The sequence below is a fragment of the Rousettus aegyptiacus genome, unplaced genomic scaffold (assembly GCF_014176215.1).
Source record: "Rousettus aegyptiacus isolate mRouAeg1 unplaced genomic scaffold, mRouAeg1.p scaffold_m13_p_2, whole genome shotgun sequence".
NCBI classification, from domain to species: Eukaryota; Metazoa; Chordata; class Mammalia; order Chiroptera; family Pteropodidae; genus Rousettus; species Rousettus aegyptiacus.
In genome coordinates this window covers 145,409,061-145,431,959 of record NW_023416295.1, presented here as the reverse complement: position 1 = coordinate 145,431,959, position 22,899 = coordinate 145,409,061, and the positions used below count along the sequence as shown (strand labels likewise).

The window sequence follows — 22,899 nt, the reverse complement described above, 5'->3', positions numbered from 1 at the left end:
AATTAGGTTAAGAGATTAAGAAAATGTGAATTTTGCTTTTTGTGTTTCTAGGAGGAAGAGACGTGCATATGTCTGTAGGCTGAAACAGAAATTCCAAAGAGATATTGTAGGTAATGTAGACGTTAATATAGAAAAGTTAAAAGAAAAAGCCCGTTATAATCTTTGTATCTAAAAAGATCATATTTTAAATGAGATATTTAAAGTTCTCATTAAAGTAAAAATTATTTTCACCTGCACTGTTAATAAACCTAAGGTTGGAATGCAAATTAAGTTAAAGTCTGAATCTGAACCGAAATTTAGATGCTGATCTATATTTACAAACCATCCCTAGCTACCTGAGACTTGAGAACATAGGACATTTATATACCTATATATCTTGGCTTTATTAGCTAAATTAAGATATCTGGTTGTCTCAGATTTATTTAAATTTAATGAACAGTGAAATACCCTTTAAAACTAACAAGAGGTGATGACATTACTTCTAAAAGATCAAGAAAAACAGAGTAAAGAATACCAAAGCATATGATGTAACTGAACAGGAAAAAAAAAAAAAAAAAAGAAACCTGGGTCTGTAGGATGTGAACTGAATTCTGGCTTTAACACCAACTTGCTGTATAATTTCAAGCACATCTCTGCCGCAGTCCATCTGTCTGTCTGTCTCTCTTAAAAATGAATATAGAGGCTTAAAATATGACTACATTTCATTCCAGCTCTGAATTTCTCTTATTCCACAGCTTATTTTCTCCCATTTTTTTGAAACGAGTTTCCACTAGGACATTAGGATACCTTCCAAGGTTTTTATTTTGTTTCAGTTTTTGATTGTTGCTTTTTGTTTTGTTTTGTTTTGTTTTTTAACACTTTAAACTCAAACAGTTTAAGCTGATTTGATTTTCAATTAAAAACTTTCCAGAATTTTGATCACCACTAAGGCATAAGGAATTTACTTTAGTAGAAAATTATTGACTACTACTTTATTATTCAATATTTCAAAGGAATTTAGGCACACATGTGCTAAAGAGCAACATTAAACTATTACTGACAAAATCCTTAACTGGAAGAGATACTAAAACTAGTGATTAAAAGCATGAATTCTAGTTTAAGGTTGACTTCATTTCAAATTATGCCCTCAACAGTCACTCTGTGACATATTTAATCATTAGCTTCCTCATCTGAAAATAGAGATAAGAATCAAAATATTTAGTTCATGTGTACGGCACTTCCTAAAATTGGAATAGCTATACATAGCAGCCTGATTATAAGGTTTATGTTAAGATTAAATGAAGTGTTTCATATAAATTACATAACACTATAGTTAACACATAATATGCACTGAATATAGGCTACCTTTTTTCTCTCAGTACATAATAATTTATTCAATATCTTGATAGAGGAGATATGTATCACATATTATGATATTAGAACTCATTGTAATTCTTTTTAAAAATTTATTTTGAATTCTTTAATGTCACCACATATTTGATCCCTTTACCTCATTTACCTCTCCCCTTCCCTCTCCCCCTTACCCTCTGATAACCACTAGTCTATCGTCCATGTCCACGAATCTCTGTTTGTCCTGTTCGTTTGTTGCTTTTAGGTTTATATCCCACATATAAGTGATATTATGTGGTTTTCAACTTTTTCTGTCTGGCTCATTGTAATTCTTAACTGCTAAGTTTTAACAGTTAAAAAAACAACTGGCAGAGCATAGTTTCTACCAAATATAATGTAAGTACATTGTATCAGGCAGATATTTTGAACTGTGAATTTACTATGAACTTTGGCATGTTCAATGTAAGAATCTTTAGAACCAGACTTTTTTGAGTAATGCCAGAGAAAAATTCTGATGGAGGAAAAAGATACAAGCAGAAATATATCAATATATTTCCCCTATTTATAACTTTTAAAATATTTTAATTAAGCTTGAAAATATAATCTAGCTGGAATAAGAGCCATTTTTTTTTCCACCCACATGGCAAATCTAATGTTCTTTCTAACCATTTCACCTCAGTGGCTTCCTTTTGCATGATACATCATTCTCCTGTAATTTCTGAATTTCTGTTCATTTGTTGTTGGCAGGGATAAAGTCGGAAATAATACGGACTTTCTATTGAAATCTGTTCTCCCTCGCTCAATGAGAGGAAGCAAAGGCATGAATATGGCACCTTCATAATGATTTAGCTAGGGCTTAATGAAATTTTCATCACAACCTGCTGTTCATTTTAATGGCCTTTGAAAAACAATGGGAAAAAATAGCTTAAGGGAAGAAAAGATGTTTCCGTGGCACGTATTTGTGAGCTTAACTTTTTGTTCTATTCGCCCTATCCCTGCTTCCTTCATGCCCATAATGCTGCTCTCATCACAGAGTTAATACAATGCTCTGTAGGTTTTTGATGATACAGTTTTCAAGTCTTTTGTTAAATTTATTCCTAAGTATTTTATTTTGATGCTATAGTACATCACAGAGTTATAGATCGTTTTTTTTGTTGTTGTTGTTGTTTTTTTGTATTATATGCAGTGTCGCTGTCCTTATGTGTCCTGATGCTTGAATGATGTCAGGTTGTGGTGTCCATTCTCATGTCCAAATTTACCCTTTGATTAATGGACTTTTTATAATAAAGTCAGTACAACTTTCCACTTGCTGTTGAGACTTTTATACATCTCCATAGATATATTTCCTCATTTTCATTCTTTGTAGTAAAAAAAACAAACAAACAAACAAACAAATTTACTTCAACATCCTATTGCTTTTCTATGGTACAATTTTCTGCTTTGTTATTATTTTTTTTCTTGGTGATTAAGATCATCATGTTAGTCAAATACAGAAATTTCTTCTTGATAAATCTCTCAATTATAACAATGATTAAATAAACATTCGTGCCATGATAACTATCTTTACCAGTAAAAGCGAGTCTATTGACATTTCTGTGTACTCAGAACACATCTAGGAATCTTCTGTGCATAAACATAAAATGTATCTTAGTGGATCTATAGTCATACAAAAATTATCTTTCTGGAACTCAGGCTTTTAGATACTTGCTATGTTCCATTTATATGTCGGTTTTCCATAAAGCTATCTCTGTATTTTCTCAATATCTTTATATTATTCTATAGCAAGTCATTCTTGAGCTAAGCTTTTATATTTGTAGGAGAAAAAGTACAAAAAAATTGTGGTAAATACAATAATGAAAACAGCCTACTGTACACATGCAATAGTAATCTTTCTTCACGTCAGCTCTTCCTTCTATGGATGTTCTATTTCTGATCTTTTGCCTGGGTAGTTGTTACTGAATATTATACTTTTATCCTATTTCCCAATACCTCTGAATGTCTCCTGCTAAGCATATTAGGGAGGAGGAGCACACTGTATCTTGCCCTCTTTCCTGTTGGGAATTATTCATTTGGCTTTGCCTTGTCATATACTTCCAAATTAAGAGTCAGTGCATCCACTTGGAAGGAAGCCAATGCTATACATTGGGGGAATGAATACCAAGGTCATACACCAAATTTCCATGGAGGACATCATCTAAAGATAAATTTCCCAAAACTACTTTGTAATACAATACGTTCCACCACAATGTTGGTTTGTCCTAGGCCTTAGTCCTCAATCAGGAACACACCTCAAACAAAAATTGAAAATTAGCATATGAGGGAAAGACTTCCTAACTCACAACATAATGCCAATATTATCCTAATACCAATCAGATAAATACCTTACATAGAAAACTGTAGACCTAAAACAGGGAGTATACTTTTTATAAAGTAAGCATCTTATTGTAAAGTAAGTACCAGAAAGTAAAGAAGTGCTCAACAAAACAAAACAAAACAAAACAAAAAACAACAAAAAACCCCACAATCATAATGCTACATCAAAGTGACACAGAAGTCAATGGAAAGTGCTTTCAATTGTCGAAGCTGAACCAGTTTGAGCAATAAAATAAAGTAGATTGGATTATAATTCAAAGTATAAAATAAATATCCACAAGTCCATACTTATATAAATAAATAACTGAATAAGTTAATAAATGGTGAAGAAGAGGGAAATCACCCATGGAGAAAAATTCCAAATACATTATATAGATATTCCACCTTAAAAAGAGGGAGCAAAGCTCCTTTCTCTTTAAATGTGGGTTGCACATAGCACCTTCCTTCCAAAGACTGGATGGAGAGGGAATAGGAGGTCTTTACAGTGGAGAAATCTGACAAACACTCTGTCAGCCAGCTGATCAAGGTCAACATCAATATTCATAAATCATGTAGAAAGTATGTAGCGTTAATATGATGTGACAAAAATGATATTTCACTTTTGTAGTCTTCCTTCCTGAGCCTATAACCCCAATTTAATAATGAGAAAATCACCAGACAAATTCCAATAAAGGGGCATTCATTCTACAATGTATCTGAATAGTATTCCTCAAAACTTTTAAAAGTTATCAAAAACAAGAATAGTCTGAGAAACTGTCACAGCCAAAAAGGAGTCTGAGGAGACATGCCAATAAATGTAATGTGTTATCCTTGAAGGCATCCTAGAACAGAAAAAGCACACTTGGTAAAAACAAAAATATTTGAATAAACTGTGGGCTTCAGCTAATAATCATGTATCGAAGCATAAAAGATGCAAAATAATTTTAAAACAGAAAGCTAATCATACAAAACGAATAGAATAAGTAAAATAAAGATAAAGAAACATACCATAAGTTTAAGAGGCATAATATCAGAAATCGATGGTTTTGGGTAATTTTTATTTTCTTCTTTTTAATTTTTCTGCTTTATTTTAAAGAAATTCTTATAGTAAAACAAGAATTTTGATATCAGAAAAAAATTCTAGCGTATTAAAAAAAAGTTGTCTAGGTCCTCCTCAAAACCCCATTTTTATCTCAATGCAGATGGGAGCCAAAAAGTCTTTGGCTGACTAGATTATCTCTAAAATTCCTTCCAACTGTAAGATCACGTGAATTATATAAATTTTAACTAAAATCCATATCCCAACTATGCATCTGGTAGAAACCCAGAAATTTTAATTGCCACATGATTCCCAAAATACTGGTTAACATACATTTTATGCCAGATATACTCATAATTTACCGGTGTCCTAAGAAAAGACTAGAAATGAGTCTAACTCAGTGTTACATAGTATAAATGTGATATATTTTTGGTATAAAGTATGTCTTTTTATGTCCTTGTTTTTTGTTTGTTTTAATTTTCCATCTGACTCTGAAATAGGAGGCATGTTCTTGTGTGCAAAGCATTATCCATGCTTACGATGGACATAGGTTTAAATAGGATTTAGAAAACATCTCTAACATAAAGGATGACTGTCGGTTATGTATAAATTATCCAACTTTCATCAGTTGCTTTATTAGTCTGTTTGCTTTAATTTTAAGATTAGTCCATGTGCGTATCACCCGAGGACTAACACCGATAACTATTAAAAGAGATTTAGAAGATGATCATAAAAGAAAGGCATCCTGGAAGCTGAAGAACTGGGAATTTCAGCATAGCTAATAGAGTTAGATTTTCACTTTTCATATATGTGATAGGCCTGGCTATATTAATTCTGGACTATACAAAAAACAGTCCTAGCTATCAAGGTAGCATAAGATACATTAATAGATAGAGGTTATAAAATGTAACAAAGTTGTAAAATGGCCTTGGGAAAAAAAAATGGAGATGAACAAAGTGGAGGACTATAGATATTTGGCATGAGGTAGCAACTATTCTGGGCTCTGCTGCCATAGTCTATAGCCTTTTTTTTTTTTTTTTTTTTTAAACAATGAAACATGTATATTAGCAGTTCTAATTTCACATTCCGTTAGTGCTTTAATGAACTAATGTGAAGACATACAACATATTTTTTTACCTGATTAGTAAGATCATAATTGATTATTAAGATCACCTGCATTTTAGTATAGGCAATTCACTATTCACTCTGTTTTGCAATTCAAGACTGCAATTCAAGACAGGGGATTAAAAGGGAAATGGGTGTATACTGATTAGGCTGATGGCTGGACAAACTGCTCAATGTTTGTGCCAAATTGTGATATGTCTATAATAACACCTTGAGAACACAGAGGAAACCACTTCAGTTACAAAGTGTTCTTTCCTTCCTGCGAACTGGGGAGCCCCTCCTGGGTAGAACTACTTCCTATTCACCTTGTAACCCCAGGCTCATACATAACAGGCACTTAATATGCCACATTCTATTCCTGAATCTTTAGGTTTAACTCAACCACAACTCACTCATTTGTGAAAATAAGGAAGACGTCACAATAGAAATTAATGATTAAAACATTGAAATAGCCATATTTAAGTGTTTCTGAAAAAAATACTACCTGTCTTCATAACATTAGGTTTCTATTTTGTCCAATTTAAGATAGAGAAGTCAAAAAAATAGAAATAGAGGTTAAAGTCACACTATTAAAATAAGGAAACGGCAACTTTGTTTTCAAGTTTTTACCTTCTGGCTCATTTTTGATGAGCTCTTCCATTTTCCTCTGCTTCAGGGTATCAACAACATCAGCTAAGCTGCCTTTGCGCCGCTCAGGAGTGCCCAGGGCTGTACTAGACAAGGACTCGCCACTCTGTCGCCCACCTTCGTCTGCCTTCTGAGGTGAGGTAGATGAGTTGTGTGGGGCAAATGAAGACATAACTTTATTGCCATCAACTTCCTGAAAGAGGAAGCAAAGGAAAAAAAATGTTTAAAATTCAGTACGTTTTTAAATTGGTTATGTGGCTTATTCAACTGAAACATTAAAAAGTGAAATGTCATCGTGCGAGAGCTAAAGGACGAAAGAAATTTCAAAAAAGAATATATTAACTTTACAGTAAAGCACTAAGAGAGTCAAAGACCAATTCATCGGAGTAATAAAACTATGGAGATTCTCTCCCTTAGGCTAAGTACAAATGGCAATACAACCTTATGCAAAGTCTATATTGGTTAGATTCATTTATTTTTCTGCTTTTGTTTGAAATTTTCCTATTAACCTTAAATTTAGTGGCCGTTTCTATTTAGTGATATTGTAATACTTAAACAAATAACATAATATATACTTTAATTTTCACTTTAAGTTGTCACCTCTTCTTGATGGCACTCCTATTTAAAATAGTATCTTCTTTTGCTTCTCCACTTCCCTCTCATTCTTTTAAGAAAGCATCAAACACACAAGTTGTTATGATATCAGATAAAATATTGAAAGTTCATTTCTGCTTATGCTGAAGGTATTTCCTATTCTATTTGTTACCTTAAGCACTGTTTCTGTTAACACCCTTTACTATTTCGTACTTTCTCATTTGCCACATAAACTGGAGTTTCTTGAAGTTTTTGCTTCTTCATAATTGTGTATGTGTATGAAAATAATTCAGTATGTAATTATAAAATTTAAACATTTTTGGTGTTCCTTTTGTTCATTATTTCCCCTGTAATTCCTAGCACAGCTCTAGTAATCTGTATAATATTCAGGGTATACTTTATGTAAAAGGCACTGAATTGATTTTTAAGACAGTGTCAAGAGGAATGATATTGAAATGATGAAGAAAATATAATTTTCTTACTTCGAGGTTCTCTTTACTTCCATAATCTTTTACTTACTTGCATAATCCTTTGTCTTTCCACAAAGCAGAGCTCTTCTTAAAAAGAAATTTGCACCCTAAGATCTTTGAAATTAGTCTCCCCCTAAGTATATTTCTCAATTACACATTATTAAAAGTTTCCATTAAAATATATTTGAGTTTGTGCATATTTAATATTAAGAAAAGATTATGTCCATGTTTACACATATCTGCTTAAGACATGTTAATAGAATTTGTTGACCCCATAAAAGTGACAAATCACACTGATTTGATATCTAATTTTTTAAGACCAATGCTAACATTTTTGACCAGCTTAAAAAGATTCAAAAAATACTTAATAAAACTGTCATTGCAATTTTAAAAAATAGATTAAAATTGGAGATGTCAACACAAACATAATCATAATTTGTTCATATGATTTTTTGTTAATAGATATTAGTGTGTACAAGGACATTAGTTATGATACAAACATCAATTTGTTGGGTGGATGAAGCAAAAGTAAAAAATGTATGCTAACAGAATTCTTGAAATTATAATTCTAAACACCAAAATGGTTTTCCTTTCTTACAAATATTATAGAATATTCCTCTGAAGATGACTATGTTTTGAAGGAATATTCTACAGACAATACTTTCACAGATGAATCTTAGCTTATAATGTACTTGGATTTAGAAATCAACCACAACTCTGGAATTATTTATTTAAAACCCACACATAAATACAAGTGAATGCATAAATGCGCACATACACACAGAGCAATCACAAATTCACGCAGTAAACTAAGGGATTTTTTTTTTTTTATGAATGGACCATAATACATGTTAGCTCAGTTTAATGTGTAAAACAGAATACAGAAAAGCCTCAGTATTCGTTTTACACAGATCTTTCTTCGCATTTATTTCCAGGGTCAAAGGCAGAAATATCCCAATGTTAGCCTGACTTTGAACACTTGTATTTTAGACTCTCTTTTCACATTATATGATGGCAAACTTTACAAACAAGAATTTGGCAGCTGAACTTCACTTGCCATAATTGAAAATTGCACACATCTTTCTACAGCATCATCAGCAGAGAGAATGGCACCCAAATTGTATGCAATCAAGTCTATTAAAATATCAGAAAATATTTCAAATTAAAATACAATAATATCCCATTTTGTATGTCTCTAATTTTCTACACCTTGCAAAGAGGAAGGACATGTTTTAAAGAGTATAGCATATTTCACAAGTATTCTAAACTCAGTTACCACAACAGGATACACACATATTAATTAAGCATTACTATTTCACATAGGAATATTTATCTTATCACTATTTCACCTGTCTGATTACATTTCAGCCTCTGGCACTGTTAAGACCTTTAACAGTGTAATGTGCTTAACAGATGTTTCAGTGTGGGACTCCATTGTTCATTTGCATGGTGAATAGCTTATTAAGGAGTGCTGGCACAGTCTTCAATCAAGGAAGTCCTATGTTTTTCGGTTTCTTCCCTGGGATTGCATTTACCGTACCTGAAGTAATGATTGCATGTTTCTCTTCAGTCTTCTGGCAGGTGAACATCCAGAGAGACTATTAACAATGGCATTAGTGACATGAACCAGAAATAAATATTAAATCAAGTTTATAAACTCTAAGGACAAGCTTCAGTATTTTGCAGAAGAGCTCTCAGAATTGTGATGTATGACTGACTTCTAAAGTCTACTGATAAAAACAGGGTTCTAAAATTTTTAAATGAGGATGATAATTTATTTTTATTCTTGAATAAGCTTTACTTAATCTTGCCTCCTTTGTCATCTTTGCAACCATGAAAGAAAGGAAAGGATCTGAATAATGTATCTATGCATCTATCCTCATTGAATTATCTTTTTAAAAATGTACTTATTAATTCTAAAGACTACATTTTGCTATGAACACTTTGAGGGAAATATTATTTCAACCTTAATATTTGAATTTTAGTTTGTGTAATGTGATGATTAAAAAGAATGAACTCATTTGAAAAAATAGATGCTATGTGACTCAACTATATATATATATATGTGTGTGTGTATGTGTGTGTGTGTGTGTGTGTGTGTGTGTATTACTTTTATTGTTCAAATGATACATCATCCTTGACTTCTGGACTCAAGAAACTAATTATCATGCTTACTTTTGGTTTTAGAAACTAAAATTGCAGTCATACAGAGTAGTGAAAATGTTACATTTAAGAGTCAATCAATCAGAATATAATTAAGAATAATAGCCAATATTTATTGAATATTTTCTTTGTGTCAGGCACTGTTTAAAGTGCCTTATATGTATTAACTTAGTTAAGTCTTACAACAAGCCTATTTGTACTTTGCAATTCGTAGCTGGAGAAACTAAGGCACGTAGACTGAATAAATTCCTGAGATCATATAAATCATAAAAGGTATAGTAGATAATCCACCTCCACCTGTTAGGCTTCAGAGGCCTCGTTCTCAACCACAGTATTCAGTAACTCTATCTTAAAGCAAAAACAAAATCCCTAACCATGCCTATATCTATCTAGGCTATCAGTGAACAAGATACACTGTATTCTTTTAATTATTAAGTATGAAAATAAGAAGTTTTCAGCCCTACATGTTAATTCCAAAAGAAAAGAAATAACATAACTGCATTTGAATTAATTAATCAAATTGTAATCTAGATTTATAAAGCTCTCTTGATCCAACTATCCACTGGTTCATGTCATATTCAAAAAAATAAAACATAAATGATTATTTAAAGCAAATATTAGGTTTGACCTTAGAAATAGTATTCAGTATTTTATGGTTTTTTAATCTAGTTTCAAAAATGTGTGGGCATCTCTAGCATCCTTTTTAGTACAATAAAGTTTTGAACTTAGAACAGAAAGGTACAGATTTGGACTATTACCTAGATTCTAATGAATGTAATTTTATTAATTTTGATATTGCATAAAAAGAACTACAGATATATGGAGAAAGTCCTTTGGTGTTGAACACATTTTGACATGGTCACACTCTTTTTTTTTTCCAGTAATGAGCTGTTCTACAAATATCACCAGGACAAGGGAAAAAACAGAACAAAACAAAACAAAACCCACCTTTGAAAGATTACTTAAAAGCTATACTATTTGGTTGAAATGCATGTAGGTGGTCAAAGGTACAAAATTCCCATTATAAAATAAATAAGTCCGGGGACCTAATGTACAGCATGGTGACTATCGTTGCATATTTGAAAGTTGCTAAGACACTAGATCTTAAAAGTTTACATCACACACAAAAGATTGTAACTATGTGCAGTGATGGATGTTAACTAGACATTACGGTGATCATTTCTCAGTATATACAAATAGTGATTCATTATGTTGTATACCTGAAACTAATAATGCTATATGTCAATTGTATCTCAAAAAAAGCTATATTACTTTATTATTCCTTAAACTCTTTAAAAATTAAAAAAATATTTTATCATATCACAAACGTTTATTTTGAAACCAAATTGTGTTACTTTTGACCTACTCTATCAAATTAGAAGATGTCAAAATTCATTTAGTGGTAATAAGAAATACATCATTATTTTTTTTAAAACTCAATTATTTAAAAAGTTTTCTAGGTGTAGACAACTTTTCATAAGATTTCTGCATGATATCCTAAACCAGTAATGCTTAATCCTCTTGGTTTATAGATGTCTTGATTATAGCTATACTCTCCTAAATACACACGCACATACATACAGGCAGACACACGCTTATGCACTCACATACACACTGTCAGTTTTTAGAAAGCTAATTTTCTCTCATAGTTCTAACTATGAACTTCCTCCATTAAATTCCCTAGAAACCCTTAAACATCATAGATTACAGGTTAAGTAACTGACCTAAATGTACATCTTTCTAGAAAAGTACTATAAACCCATCAATATACACAAATTAGATGATTTTAAAATGACCAATTATTGGCAAAAAAATCTCAGACCATCAATTTTATTAACATTTTATTCAGATGAACTTAATTGAAGATCTATATGTCAATAACTTAAAATTTTACTATTCATAAAAAGCATTTAGAAAGAGATCAAAACTTTAATTACACTTTAATAAACATTAATATAAGTTTACATGAAAACAGGATGTAAACATATGAAGGGTATGCTGAGGCAAAAATCAATACTTTAAAATGCTCAATAGGGAATACTTAAGTCTTTCATTGGTTAATATAAACAAATTTAATATCCTGAGAACAGGATATAGTCAGTGCCCAAGACTATAAAACATAGACATGTCTTTGAAGAGTATCTGTTACATTTGTGATTACTACTGGTGTTAAAGCCATCTGACTTAAAGATCTTTTCTAAACTTTTGAATAAAAAGCAGCTACCTAATGTGTACTTAGGTCCAGTGGTTAAAGAACAGAAAAATTGACAGAGTCAGTTTTATTTGGGCAGTTTCCATAGTCATCTACAGAGAAAGAGCTTATCACAACTGGTCACCTTTCCATATTGGAAAAAAAAGCCACTAATAATACTTTTGTAAAACTTACTGTTTAATAAGATCAAAAATTCTTAGTGCCTACACAACTATGAGGTAAACTTATTGAGATTCCCAGACATTACATGAGAGTTTTATATATTTGTCTGATGATATACCAGCAAGCATATTTTTTTAAGTTCCCTAAGGGTTTGTGATGATGATCAGTTGCATGGCTTGGATGTACTAGCCTACTCTACATTGCATGCAAACTAGTCATAAAAAAAAAATCAGTTTTTAAGAAATTTTTATATTTTATATATGTCAACATTTTATGAGATTATTGAAATTCCCTGAAAATTAGTATGTTAAATCATTAAAATCATTCAACCATCATGGTATAAAAGTTAGAGAAGAAGTTCCGGTCAAGATGATGGAGTAGACATTCACTGTTTTATAATATTGCTATAAAAGAACACTTTATTGAATACATATAACAGTTTTTCTCTGTCTAGGAAGACCAAATTAAATTTATGTATTATATACATAAAATGAGTAGAAATTCTAAAATACTCAAATATGTACCTATATCTTTTTTCTCTATGATCTATGGCAATTTCTAATTTTATATCCTGCTCAGTTCTAACTTTGGAAAGGTATTTTTTAGAGATTCAGCTGGCTCTGTAATACAGATTGAACCCACTCTTGGTCTAATAGTCTAATGACAGGCCTCACCAAGATTAGTTAAAAGATGATTATTTTATAAAAATGGCTTCATTATATTTTAAATATAGAATCTCATTAATATTATAAAGACTTTTTATGTATTTTCAACAGTGAAAATAGAAAAAGTGAAAACTGTTTGATGTTTCTTCAAAGCCTAAAAATATAGATTCTTTTAAAGTTTCCTTTGCTATGCATGCAATAGGATAAAAGTTCAGCAAAAGTCTAATGTGGTTTTCATTTTTTTTTTGCCTAGTATTGAGGTGAAATATTAGCTTGGCTCATATTTAATTACTGATCAGAAAACTAAATGAACATTTAAAAATACATTCTTTTTAAAAAATGCATTCATGTAGTACTAAAGTACAATAATGACACGATCGATTTGTATAAATATGATTTTCGAATGGTGGTCTGCCATCCAATGTCATTGCCATCACCTGGAAATATGTTAAACAGTTTTCTCAGACCTCTGCCTAGACTCCTGGAATCAGAAAGTCAGAAGGTAGAGCCCAACAATGTGATGTAACATGCTTTACAGGGGAGTCAGACTGAGACACTGACAAAGTTTGAGAACTCGGTATAGGAAAAATTGTAAAAGTTATAGAAGAAAAAAACAAAAGAGGGAGATGACTAAAAGCTGCAGCGGTAAAGAAAGATATCATAAAAGTGATGGGACTTAATCACTTTGAGAGAACTAAAAAGTAGGAAAGGAAGTGGAGAGTAGGCGAGATGGAGGAGGGTTAGCAAATATGCAGGGGTAAAAACAACCAACAAGTGTTGGTGAAGAGTGACATTGACTTAATTTTGTTTAATAGCCATTTTGGCACATGTTGAAACAGGCTTATATTTGCTTATTTTCTTACTAACTGTACAGATTAGAGAATCTGAGATTTACATCAAAATTATCCTGTAGAAAGAGATCACTTTTTAAATGTGATAAAAGTTTGGTTTGAATTTATTAATAGTTTAATCTCATTTATAATATGAATATAAAACAATGATAATATGTTTCCATTTTTTAAAATCAATATCATATTTGCCATCTAATTTAATTCCAGTAAGTAAAACAGAAATTTGAGAGCAAATATTCTAATTCAGTGAGGGATTATACAAATAGGAAAAACATTTTTGGAAAATATCTTCATTTGTATGTGGATGCTACATGGGCAGAAGTGTCTAATGGTTGTTTTTCAGACTCACATTTACTAAGAATCTCAGAAATGTTGCATTCAAGAATAAAATGTATGTTTTCATGTGCTCTCAAAACCACTTAATAAGCAAAAGTAGCATTTAGAGAATTCTAATACATTAACCAATAGAACCTGTAAAAACAAAGAACATTTTGTGCTGTGACAGCCTCATTATCTTCCTGCCGATGATGTGTACACTGTCTTACTTATGTTTAAACACCTAGCAAATACACTTTAAGACATTTGATGATCTCTTCCTTGAGAACATAAAGGTCAATCAGAAGCTGTTTCTAAACAAAAATTAGATTACACATCAAAACACTTTCATTTACCACTACATGGCGGGTTATATAATAATATTTTAGGAAATAAAGAAAAAAAAACATTTATTGTAACTAGCCACTAATTATATATAATAATTCATTTATAATTTTCATAAGAAGCCTCTAGAATATTCTTACTGTGGTTGTCAATAAACTTGACTAAATACCTATTCATTCTGAGTCTGAAGGAAGAAATGAAACTTGAAAATTTTCTCAAATTGTGATCTGTTTTAGTAATGACTTCTTTTTATTCCACAGAGCAATGAACACATTTTTTTATGCAGAGTAGACACTCAATAAAGTTAATAAGCTAAGCGTTCACTAACATCACTTATTATTGGGAGCAGAGTAATTGTTCGTGATAAGTGAAATAAATTGTGATTGCCCATGCAGTAAAATATGATGTGAGCAAGGCAGGAAAAAGCAGTGGTTAAGCAAACTGAAGTCGGGAGTCAGGATGTTTGGGTTCAAATCCAGGCTCTGCCATTAAACTATATAACCTTAGACAAGTTATCTAGCCTCTCCAAACCATGGTTTGTTCATCTATAAAATGAGATAATCGATAAGTAATTCATATATACTACTCTATAGTATCAGTAATTGCCAAAATTTGAGTAAAGAAAATATTTTAAAATATTAAATAATATTTCATTTGTTCAATTTTCTCTTTCATTCATTTAAAAGAAATGTGTTGAATGCTAACTTGTGAGGCAGTATAATATTTAGCTCAGAGAATCTGAGACCAAATAGATTTGGTTCAAATCCAGGATGCAGATTCACTAGCTATGTGACCCTGGGCAAGTTATTTAATCTTTCTAAGCTTCAGTTTCCCCATCCATAAAATGGGGATAATATGTTAACTGCTTCATTGGGTTGTTAGTGGGTTGAGTTATAAAATAATGAGTTATATGATTTAGAGGATTGCATGAGTTAATATATGTGTTATAAATTATGAAACTCATAAAATGGTAACTGTAAAATGACAGAACTTTCATGAGTATTTGCTAAAATAAGTATGCTTCAGGCCTCATCTCTAGCTATAATGATGAATGAAACATAGAAAACATAAAAATGAATAAAGAAAAAGCCAGGCCTTTCATCAGTAAAGGAAAAAGAAGAGATAAACCTTTTTCCCACTGACTCCACACAAAAAAAGAAAGAAAATGCATATACAAGTAGTTTCATAGTTCTTTCTGCTGAAATCAAACTGCATCATGGAATCAATTTTTTAAAGAGTAATTTAAATATTTTTAAGGTGACCCATTTTTGAAAATAATCTAATACAAACTTTTTTTAAAGAAAAAAAATGTAGTCTACAAAATGTCATGCGACATTAATGTGCTTTTATCTCTGTTGCATACTCAATTTTTAAATTTCACAGTTTCATGGCTCTCTACAAAGTGATAACTCAAGGAAATGATCAAAGAAAGAATGTTCAATTACTCCTCATTACGAAATAAAAGTTTTTAAAGTCAAAGTCTGAAAAAAGTAATGAATTATTTTTCATAAATACATGACACCAATTACTTATTATGCCATATTTCTACTTTCATATTTCTCCTTCTTATAAGATAGACATATCAAGATTTTTCTTTCTTCATGAGAGGATCAGTACCACTAGATTCTCTTGAAACAAATCCTTAGGTTCCTTTACACTAAAAATATAAAATAAGAACAAAATTAATATGAGAAAAGATAGATACTATTTTGCTAGCTTCCATTATGCCCCATTAGCACCTCGGGTAGCATTGTATCCTAATTAGATCAGGCTGATGACTTCATAGCCCAATGTCAGTCAACTCTGTTAAGTCATTAGACTAATCCAATTTTCTTATTAAAAACAACAACAACAACAACGATAAAGGCCTATTTTTCCACACTAATTAAAACATTCAATAGAGCACTGTATAGCGAAAGTAGCATGTTATCTTTGAAGGGTACTTGTAGTACGAATTGACATTAAGCAAAGATTTGAGATATAAGAAACATAAGCTTCAATTCTCGCTCCAAAAGTACCAATAAGACATTAAGAGTCCACACACTCATAAAATTTCCCCACTAGCCAAATTATTTATTCATAGTATAAATCATAATTTCCTGAACCTGCTTTACCATGCACATAAGCGCCATTTTATAGCACATGCAATCAGACACTGGTATTCTTTACACAAAACATTGGATTCTCTGCAAATATTATTTTCAAGTGGCTTATATAAGTAATGCTACATATAGTTTTTATTTTAGTCTTATAGTTTTGAAGAATTTAAAAATATTTATAAACTATTAGAAATTTTCCTGACCAAATACACAAAATCTATTTAAATTCACCAATGTTTCAATAAAAATATAGCTATCACTCCTATAGTTCTTAAAAGCACTGTTCTAAAAGTTTAATGGACATTATCTTTTATAATTTTCAGAGAAGTTCCAAAAAGACTCTTATTTTTATTTAACAGATGAGGGAATTCAGCTCCTAAGAGTAATTTATCCAAGTAATAGTAGGAAATGTTAGATTGGGGAATTAAACCAAAGATCATCTAACTTTAATATTCAGGCTGGTCATCATTAAATTATACTGCCTTCCTCAACTGATTCAGAGATTGCAAAGGTATAAAAAAATAAATAAATAAAGTTGCTTTTCGCTCTTCAAAAAGTTTAAAATTAAATCAGAGAGGCATGTAAATACACAAGAAACAGTAATGATAAAAACAATAACAAATAGTAAATTGTATAGTAGCAAACTATACATACGAAAGAAGTTTAAATAAGAGAGAACACTGGAAATCAAAGGAAGGTGGAAACTATCACAGCACTTAGCACACTGTTTAGGGATCACTTATTTAATTTTCTTTCTATACCATGAAGGCAGAGAACATGTCTGATTATTCATGATGTACTTCAGATTCTATTATTAGTATTTAATAAATTCATATTGAATCAATTATTTATTAAATATTTACATATAGATATTTTATTGGTCTAAGCCTAGAAGAAATAGGTAGAGAGGAAAAAGTACACAGCATTCCTCCCCAGAGGCATCATCCAGAAAATTTTATAGTATACATGCACACACACATGCACACACACAAAAGGGAAGGTAATGGCTTAACCTAAATAAATGGAGACTAAATAAGAATGACTATCATAGAAAGGTAACTTTATGAACGGTCATGAAAATAAAATAGATTGTTTATGTTTGGCCTGAAAAGCCATGAAACTATTCTAGATTCTATATTGGGTGATTCTCTCAAAGTGCGTTATTAGGAAGATTACTCTAGTGATGCAAGGAGAATGAACTGGGTGGAAGAGAAAGTAAGATCTCTGCTGAATAGGAAATTGTTATCATGCTACATATGTCATGATAACAAGTTTTCCACAAGAACGTAGCTGTTAGAATTGAAAAGAACCATCAAACACTAAAGATAATTTGAAGCAAGTAATGATAGGATTAGATAATTTGAAAATAAGGAAGAAGAATCCAAAGAGAATCATACTTCTTGCTTAGGAAGTTGCAATAATGATTCTGGTACTGACAAAATCGGAATGGTTGGGAGACAGAGGTGATTATTTAAATAGAATCAGTATGCCTAATGACATTAATAAATCCATATAACTAAAATTGGCTATTACTTGAGTGTTAGCCCCAGCTTCTGACACCAGCATTGTAAAGAATAGGTGCCATATAACCTCCCTTAGGATTCGAATGTTTTATTGTTTGAAATCTTTAAATTTGTATGTAGAACATCCAAATGTAGATGAGTCTCAGAATACAAAATGCATGTAAAGAACTGAAGGTTGTAAAATGAGGACTTATGAACATTAATTTCCAGATGTATGGTTAAATTCTTTTTAGTTCATGAGCTCTCAGAAAGTTTATACCCAGGAAGATGAGCTAATGGCCAAGCCTCTTCACTTATGTCTAAAAATGGGTATGTTAGTGGATATCATCATCTTTTTCAGTCACTTGGGTTTACCATATAAATTTTTGAAATTTTGTTATTATATATACTTAGGTTTTTAAAGATAAAAAAATTTTGGGAAGAAAAATTTTCATACGTGGAAATAATAATGCGCACCTATAGAATATGAAAAGCAGAGTTTAGAACAAAAACGTCAGAATAAAGGATTTTTGTTATTCTAGGAAGTAAGACTAAAGGGTGATAAAAAGATAGCACTATAAAAATAAAGGAGGAAATATGAATGGACACATCTTTCCCTTATTTACAATGAACTAGCTCTGAGAATGGTGAGTTCTTGGTGCTGTACGTTAAACCTCTAAAATTTTTGCCATATGGATATTAGAATGAGGAGAAAACAAAACTGAAATTTATCAAAACCAAAAAGTTTTGCAGAAACCTAATGCCATGAGTGCTTTATAGAGTTGTAATCATGGGTATAAATAGGAAGTGATGTTTTTTGTTCCATTAAGAAATTATTCTGTCAAGGGAAATTGTTGGGGTATATATACCAAAAAAATTGTATTTAACTCATAAATAATTTTGGATTTTAGACAGATACATTCTTTTCTACATTTCTACTTGAATTCCTGACTTCTGAATATCCCTGGATATTTCTGATATCTCAAAGTAATTCTCGCTTGGTGCTCAATAACCCACAAAAATGCCAATTCAAAATAAAGGTATGTATTCTGTATCTTTCCCACACCTTGAGAATATAAGCTTTATTTGTGTTATAAAGCTACATTGTTTGACTAATGTTGCTCAATTTAAATAGTCATTCTGTTTAAACCTGAAATTTATTAAGACTGAGTCTCAGGATGGGAACCAAGAAAGTATTACTATGCTTACCAGCTATGAAACGATACACATGCGGAGGCTTCTTACAAAAGTCCTTTGCTCTATTCATTCATTATACTTAGCAATATCAAACAGGGAAAAATAATTAAAAATCTCCTATTGAGCACCTAGAGACCTTGAACATAGACAGGGGGTGAACACAAAGACAGAATATTTGGTTACAAAAGTCACACTTCATTTCTTTAAATATTTTTTTTTATGGTACATTTTTGGTGTTTCCATTATTTTTCTTCTACTCCCTTGGTTCTAAGAGAAGTATACACATACATGTATATATTTCATTAAGAGGAAATAAAAGGGTTGTCTTTAGTTAAGATGTTACCATTCACAGAGACTACACATTTAAAAAATAAATTGCCTGAATAAATTCAATTATCTGGAGAAGCAAAGAAAATCACATGCAAATGACATTATATGCAGAGGCCATTCAGACAGCTTCATGTTTATTTTTATTGTTTCAGTCAGTGGAAGGAAGAAGCTGTCAAAAATGTAACATCTCTTCCTTTTTTAAAGGCCCAATGTCTCTGGTACTGAAAATTGCATGAGCAATAATATCAAGAGGAGAAATCTGTCTACTACTGAAAATAGAAGATTCAGACTTTCTCCATCTTAAATGCCAACACACAAGTGCCCACCACTCATATACCTTGGTTGTATTTTGTCTACAAAAAAAGAAAAAGGAAAAAAAAAAGGATAACGTTTAATTCGCGAGTAGTCCAATATCAACCCAGGCACTAAAGACTGGCTTAAAAAAATAGTGTATCCAAATAAAAAGGTAAATAAATTCACATGTTAAATTAGCCTATAATATTTCTGTCATTTCTGTTAGTCCTGCCATCTGTTATTAGCATTGTAAAGTGCAGATGCTATATATGACTTTATCAGCAAAGACTCTTGAGTCTTTTACATTCTGATAAGCAATAATTAAATATAATATTTTTGCCTTGTTCTTTGAATATTACCAAAATACATGGAGAAGGTTTAAACTGACTTTGAAATAGGTTCCTGCTGAAAATCTCTGGCTTTTTACACAGAATTTATGTGCTACCTGAGTTTTCTTGAAGCATGAATATACTAAGTAAACATAGCATATGTTTGCATTTTCTTGCCAATTCCAAATTCATTCATTCAACTCACTCATTGTAGTTAAAGTTCTTATCCAAGTCCACAGAGTGACTGATTTTCCTGGAAGTGAATAGCAGCTTTGTGCATGGACACAGAAAAGTGAATAGCAGGTCTGTGCATGGAAGACCTATGCATCCAATGGAAAGGATAAGAATTTGACCACAGTTTCTTGAGTGTGGTAGAATCCAGTTTAAAATGATCTACATGATGAAGCTTTCAACACTTTTATTTGAGTGTCAGTTCTGAAACTTGACAATTTGATTAATTGTGGATTTTTATATGGCCATCCTGCATACTACTCTGTTTATAATATGCATGAGGAAAATTCTTTCATTTAATATATTTATATTATCATGTTCTTTATCACAATTAACCTCTGATTTCATTCAGAACCTAAGGGCATGTTTTCAGCAAAGTAATAAAAACACCATTTAGTAAACTGAATGTGCCAATCCCTATATTTGGGTTCCTAGTACGTTATCACTTTGATTCCTCCTAACATACCTATGAAGTAGATACTATTATTACTGCTGTTACACATACAGAAACTGAGTTTAAGCTGTGTCCTTCAAGTTAAATTATAAGTAAATTTGAACCCGTATCTCTCTGATTTCTTTGATTGTGATTTTAATCATATGCTATACAGCTTCTTATCAGACTGAAAATATCTAATCATTCTAATTTTTTAACCTTAATCTACTTTTCTAGTCAAAGTTTGTTTTATCTCTGTATATGTTATTTCTGAATCCCATACAGTGTTCTAACATGCCAGTTTGGTTTCATAATGTGCTTTATTAACATATTTAAGACTATTTTTAATCTTATATTTCAAATTTCTTGACTTGTATTTCCAAGTGAGATTTAAGCAGTTTTATTAAACTCCTAATAACATTTTACCCCACCCCCACCACCAACACACACATACCAGTGAGGCATTAACAAAAAATTTGTTAACCATGTGTCTACTTTTTGAAAAACATCATACTCAGTCCTAGAGGGAATATAATAATTTTCTAAGAGTCATATCCAATATCTTTCGTAACTCTTCAAAATGTTTGTGACTACTGAACAGTTTTTTGTATATGTCTGATGTTTACTCTCTCCTGGTCATTCTTATCCCAAGTATTGCCTGTTTCGACCTAACTCCTCTAAAATGCATTCAACAGCCATAATAATTTCTTATTTCTCTTTCTAAATTTTCTCTCTCTCATAGAGATATAGTCTTGATATGGTGTTTTGAAGATCTTTCAGTGGCTTCCACCCAAGTTTCGGGAAAAACTTAGAACCTCTTTGGGTGATATACAAACTTACTTATCATTACTCTCCACTCCACTCAGTGATAGGATCGTAAGTATACTTCTTTTCTCCAGCCCATGCACTCCTTATTTTCTCACTTCCCTGTCTCTTTCAAGTTGACTTCAAGCTTTAAAAAATATGGCTTCTTTTTACTTCCTTGGGGAATTGTAAATTCTCAATGAATATTTGTGAAATAAATGACAATTCTTAAATTCACAATATCGAATCTTGTATCTCTGTAGGTAATTTGCACATTTCCATCCCATGGCAGGGAAGTTTCAATCACATATTTCTAATAGTCTGTTTTTCACCCAGATATCTCAGTATCTCAAACGTAACATATATAAATGTGAAGTCAGAATTCTGTCACCCAAACCAGTTGTTGCTCTTGGATCACTTTTGTTTTCTTCCTTTGGTGGCATCAACATTATCCCTGTTACACAGGAATGAAGCAAAAATCACTACTTTTGATCTTAAGCAAGTCTCTTAATCTCTACAAACTTTAGTTTTCCTATTGGAAAACAGGCAATGTGAACTAAAAGATATCTAAGATATATTTCCAGTTTTAAATTCTATACGTCAGTGGGTGGTAAATATAGGACAACACAACAGGTCCTCCCTTTAATCTCTCTCTAATCATTCTAAAACTCATCATTGCATCTTTTTTTTAAATAGTCTAAATTTCAAAAAATTTGGATTTCTAGTAAGATAAATTAGAAATTTGTATTATTTTCATGCCACTGAAATGGAGTAAATGACCCAAGTCTGTCCCTATGAAAAGCAATAGGATTTATATATATGTATTTGTACATATATGTATATATGTATATACTTAGCTCTATCTCTATATCTATGATCTATCTATCTATCTATCTATCTACCTATCTATCTATTTATCTATCATCTATCATCTATCATCTATTTAGACACACATACTAAATAAAACTACCAACCAGGTAGTTTTAACTTCATTTGAAAAAAAAAAAAGACATTTTGAAGAAAATGTGAAGAAATGACAGAAATTGAGGCATATAACTTTATTTTTTTCTTTCCTTCTTTTTTTTTTAAATCCAGATTTCATATTTTGCCATTTCTGATTGCAAGGAAGTATTTTATTTCACAACTCCGCTCAGTATTTCTAGGAACAACAAGACAATCAAGATTTATTTTTGTTGATCTCTCCAAAATACTTAATTATGCATCTGATTTTGCCACATTCTGACTGGCCTGGCTGAATATATAATGTTAGGGCTGGAAAGACAATATATTGCAAGTATTTTCAAGCAGATGAAAATTATCTTCTCTCTATTTAGCAAGAAAAGTAAATATATATACTCCTGGTTGTTTCTCATACAGTTAACAAAGTTTCTCACGCTTCTTTGTGGTAGTTTGTATAATCCAATTCTGGGT

The 22,899-nt window shown here is 31.3% G+C and overlaps 1 protein-coding gene across 7 annotated transcripts in view; it reads right to left on the bottom strand.

Moving 5' to 3' along the window:
* Positions 1 to 22,899, bottom strand: part of SOX5 (SRY-box transcription factor 5) — a 660,043-nt gene that overhangs the window by 273,810 nt on the left and 363,334 nt on the right. For all 7 annotated transcript variants that reach the window (XM_016119244.2, XM_016119245.2, XM_016119241.2 and 4 more), the window contains one exon: positions 6,455 to 6,665. In XM_016119244.2, coding sequence (XP_015974730.1) covers positions 6,455 to 6,665 — 211 coding nt within the window. The remainder of the gene's footprint in view (positions 1 to 6,454; positions 6,666 to 22,899) is intronic.